The sequence below is a fragment of the Glandiceps talaboti genome, chromosome 18 (genome assembly GCF_964340395.1).
Source record: "Glandiceps talaboti chromosome 18, keGlaTala1.1, whole genome shotgun sequence".
Lineage (NCBI taxonomy): Eukaryota > Metazoa > Hemichordata > Enteropneusta > Spengelidae > Glandiceps > Glandiceps talaboti.
In genome coordinates, this window is record NC_135566.1 from 1,782,501 (window position 1) to 1,787,500 (window position 5,000).

Consider the following 5,000-nt stretch of genomic DNA (forward strand, 5'->3'; position numbering starts at 1 on the left):
ACATTTAGTCTGTATTTCCTCACTGTGTTAATATTACTGAGTGTATAAATTCAGTGGTATACCATACATGTACTAAGAAATATACACTGAAGTTGAATATTTTGTATAAACTCGGACATCTCAAATAGTGCATATCATTTTAGTTACCATGGAAACATGAATGTTCAAATCTTTATTAACTTTGAGTAATTTATGCTCATCTGTATAATCAACATGAATACATCTGTGCAGATTCCTGTAAGTTCATGCAAATTTTCACAAGTTCTGCAAATTCAGGCGTATTTTATTTCAGTTCGACATAGAATCTACTTTCCTATGCAAATTAGTCTGCCATTTTGTTTTTGGTACCAAGTGTTCATTTGATGCTAAGAGTCAGCTGACTGTCATGTGATCAAATACAAATGCTGCTACATTCCTCTTGCTCTGCTAAGGGTGTGTGTGATTGATGACAGTGACAGCAGGTGGCTTGCTTGCTTACAACCAATCAGCTACATTCGCATCACAGATGTACATTTTCTAAAAATGCAAATTTTCTGTTAACAGGGTAATGTGCAAAGATTATTAGCCATGACATTAATGACAGTGACACAGTAATCATGGATTTTTATCTACCTAAAAGTCAATACATTTAATTTTTCGTCAAGGCTAACTTCAAAGTTCCACGTACACATTGTATTTAGTCGAGTGCCTCAGCTCTGTCTATATAGCTAGATACTCTTTGACCTTTGACCTGTCTAATAATTAGGGTATATCTGTAGAAATAGACATTCACTGTAAAACAATATTTTCAGGTAATCTACACAACTGTATCGGTCTTTTCAATGTCATTTCCTGATTGGCTCATAAACAGGTATATAGAAGTGTGTCAGCCAATCAGCATGAGTCTTACATAATGTAAAATGTTACTTGTGTGTATAAAACACATTTTCAGCTTTGCTTTGTGATGTGAAAGCATTTCCTGAGTGTGTAGACATAATGACTGTATTTATATATAGTAACAGATGGACTTTTTCTCAACATCCTGTTCTTGTTTGCTTTAAGGATGTATAGCCATGGTTCCTAGCCATGTTATCCACTATTTCATAATCTAGACTTGTACAAATGCAAATTCTAACCATCGTACTGGTTCATTGAGCAAAAAACAGAAGATTTGAACATGTTGAAATAATTGTGATGGTTAGAATGTTTATTGAGACTTGTAAGTCATTAAAATAGCTAGGTTAACTTGCAAAAGTCACATCAGAGTTCTCAGTACATGTAGCACACTATATCAGCCGATACAATGATTTATCAAGGGATTACTGCCACTAGAGGGCACCCTATCACACGATGGCTTACTACTCACTACTGCATGATATCATCACCAGAGGGTGCTGTATTACATCGGTGGATTGATTTCCACCTATCTCCCTGACATTTCAAAATGATGTGGATTATATAAACATTAATCTAAAACTGTGCATTTGAAGATTATGAAAGTAATAGTAATCCTGGCTAGGAAATTGGCATAATTAAATAGTGTGATGGCCAACATGATATGATTATATATCTCTATACAGTGTGTATGTACCACAGTGTAAATCAGTGAATTTGGAATTACGGTAGAATATGAGTCACATTAATCATGGCAATAGTTATGCCAAACATTTTGTGTCACAACTAGTTACCTCCCCCCCCCCCCTCCCTCCCCCTTCACTGTACAACAATGATCCAACAAGAGGAAAACAAATACCAATTTGATTAAATCCTAGGTATGGAAGTCATAGCTTCCATTTAAATAATGTAGTGTAATCTTTCATTTTCAGATATTTAATGCAATAACAGAATTGGTCATTGAAAAGAAGAAACAAAGAGTATACCGTGACAAAGAGAATGAGGGCACAGTTAAAGTCAAACGGCAAAGCCACAAGAGTAAGAAAAAATGCTGCTAGAAATAAAGTCATCATTTGCATTCCACTTTTTGATTTATTCATATATGATTTGAGAAATTGCAGCTAATTGGTCAATTTAATCATATACTTTGAGAAACTGCAGCTAATTGGTCAATTTAATCATATGATTTGAGAAACTGCAGCTAATTTGTCAATTTATTTGATTTGAGAGACTGCATCTTATTGGTCAATTTAATCATGTGACAACATTTGATCAGTTAGTATAATGAACTGAAAAGATTTGTATACTTCATGGAGCCAAATTATTTGTACTACATACTATCTTCAATTATGAAAAAATATAACCCTAAGCTTTGAAAAAATAAAAATGAAATTCTTGAAAGTTCTACTCCCTGGAATCAGAAGTAATAGTGCATGTGACTAAAACTATGGAAAATGTTTGTGTTGGTTCTTGAGTTGCAACCATTAAATAAATCATCTTGTCTTTAATAGACAACGTTACACTTGAAATGTTTGAACGGAGTATTTACCATAATATTAATTTCACTTCATCATTTTATTGCTTGATTCTCAGCTTTTACAAAGCTTGGATGTATTGAGAATCAGATAGGGAGGGTTAGATAGAGAGGGGACTGGAGTGTGATGAGGTGGAGGGGTAGACTTCCAAGTATACATCTCAAAGATTGTAACAATTCGTAGGTCTGTAGATAAGACAGATGGTGACATTTGGAAACCACAGTACATATTCAGTTTTTAGTTGACCTCACATTCAGGTAGTAATTGTTTGACAGAATTTTACATGTAAAAGTTGCATTTTTTAGTTAGATTAGTTTATACGCACTTTCAAATAAAATTCACCAATACTTTGTTATTTTGATTTATTGCATTTGTACAGATTATTTGTAAAAAAACACACCAAAAAACTGAAATTTATTTTGATGTTTTGTTTTATTTTGTTTGCATTGGCAGTTATCTTAAGATTATGAATATTTCCATCTTTTATAACATGGTGGAATTTAACACATGTCTGCGCCCCCCCCTCCCCCCCAAAAAACACAAAAAAACAAAAACAAAACAACAACAGTTTTTCCCATCGGAATGACCTGTTTCACCAATGAAGTGTTGGGTCATTCTATTAAGTTGATTGGGGTGGGTCAAAGTTGTACACTTCATAGATCTTCCAAATATTTTTCATTATGTAGTTAATTATAATATTTTTCAAGATTTTTGACTGATAAATGCAGTAAAGTATGACAATAATAAATATTATAAATGCATAAATTTTACTTTGGAAATATCAAACTATAATCCTACTATGATGTGACAGTATACATTTATTGATTCATATTTATGTATATCATATGCATGTACCTTTGCTGTTGGAACAAGATAAAAACTTCAAACATAGGGTATTTTTTGTTAGTTGTACTATTTCATTTTTGTCGTAAACTACACTGGCTCCGTATTTTCATAAAATTAGAACAACATGTATCCAGACTCTGTAAGGGCCTGAAAAGAAGCAAACATTTTCTACAATATTCGCAAAACATTGTCAAGTATGACATTTCAGTTTCCACCAGTTATTTGGCAAAATAAATGATTTAATTATTTGATAACAAGTCCTGATCAAGGGTTTACTTCTTCATTGTGTTCTTGTTCAGTGACACCATTTTGCTTCCATCTTTGATTTTAAAATGTCAGTCAGTTAACGTGATAAAATATATAATCTATGATAAACATGAATTGATACTTTGAATGTTTGCGTCTTGGAAGATATTAACAAAGAGTTTTTAAATATGTGTATGTCTTATAAGAAGTGAGAAATGGTGTGTGAAACCAAGTGATTATGTCATTTGGTGGTTTGAAATGATATTCAGATACAAATAGAAGAAAATTTGGACTAGTTTAACCAAATAGCAGTCTGTGAATTGGCATGGCAACCGAGGAATGTCGGTGAGCTGAGTTGTTGTTTTATGAAAAGTTGTATTCATGCCAGACTTTGTAGAATGAAATTCTCCAATCCATTACACAGCCACTGAGAAGACGCCAGATATCCTGTATGTAGGGCTCCCTTGTAGTGTAGGAATTGTCAATCTAATATGGCCACCTAGCAGTATGGGGAAAAGTAGATGAGACTAAAACCAAGAAACTTGACTCGGGCATTTGACTCCTTAGCTCTGTGATCATTGTGACTTGCACAGGTCACTGTTTCATTCATAAATATCTGACCAAACCGTGATTTACACTGTAACATAGTGTAATGGTCCAAATGAGTCAGTGCATACTTCAGTTGTCATAGCTGGGCTGATTACATGAGATTGTGCAAGGTTTCGAAATTCACTGGAAAGAAACATTTTTTTTGAAAAATAGTGAATCTGTTGTTAAAGCAATAATAAAAGGTGTTCCTAAATATAGTCCTAAGGAGCTATACCCCAAGTGCTAACTATGTGATAAAATAGTTATCAACATTTGTGAAACTTGATAGCTAGCTAGCTAGCTTAGATATATTGTAGCAATGGTTCAATTTGATGTGTAGATAAACAAGGCTTAGTAAGTCCTACCGGTATTCACAACTTTGGAATTAAAACAAATTTCATTTATGTATAAAATTAGTGTTTGTTATTTATGTTTGTGTTTGATACATTTGTGTGTGTGTGTGTGTGTGTGTGTGTGTGTGTGTGTGTGACATACACATAATTTGTACATACATACATACATACATACATACATACATACATACATACATACATACATACATACATACATACATACATACATGCGAGGGAGCCAAGTGGGAATGATTATGGAAAGGGGTTCCCCCTCTTACTCCTGGAGATTTTTTTAAAGTGTTTTCTGGTGTCATTGTTGAAATGGTAACAATACCCAGTAAAAACTTGAGTGCTATCTGGTGTTATTTTAACATTTTGAGGTAGTAACAATACTCAGTAAAATTGTGAATCAAAGGGATGGTATGAGGGAACAGTGTGGGATGGGGAGTGGGTACGGGAGGGCGAGGAGTGTCGTCGTCGTTCCCCCCCCCCCCCCATCCCTAGAAATTTTTGAAATTCAAGGACTAAACAAGTGCTATATCTGGTGTTGTTGTAACAT

At 33.9% G+C, this 5,000-nt stretch overlaps 1 protein-coding gene across 3 annotated transcripts in view; it reads left to right on the forward strand.

Annotated features, from left to right (window-relative positions):
- Positions 1–4,466, forward strand: part of LOC144448929 (ras-related protein Rab-35-like) — a 20,463-nt gene extending 15,997 nt beyond the window's left edge. The window contains exon 6 of one of the 3 annotated variants that reach the window (XM_078139305.1): positions 1,806–4,466. In XM_078139305.1, coding sequence (XP_077995431.1) covers positions 1,806–1,931 — 126 coding nt within the window. In that variant the 3' untranslated portion in view covers positions 1,932–4,466. The other 2 variants (XM_078139303.1, XM_078139304.1) reach the window with 2 other exon arrangements.
- The last annotated feature ends 534 nt before the right edge of the window (positions 4,467–5,000 follow it).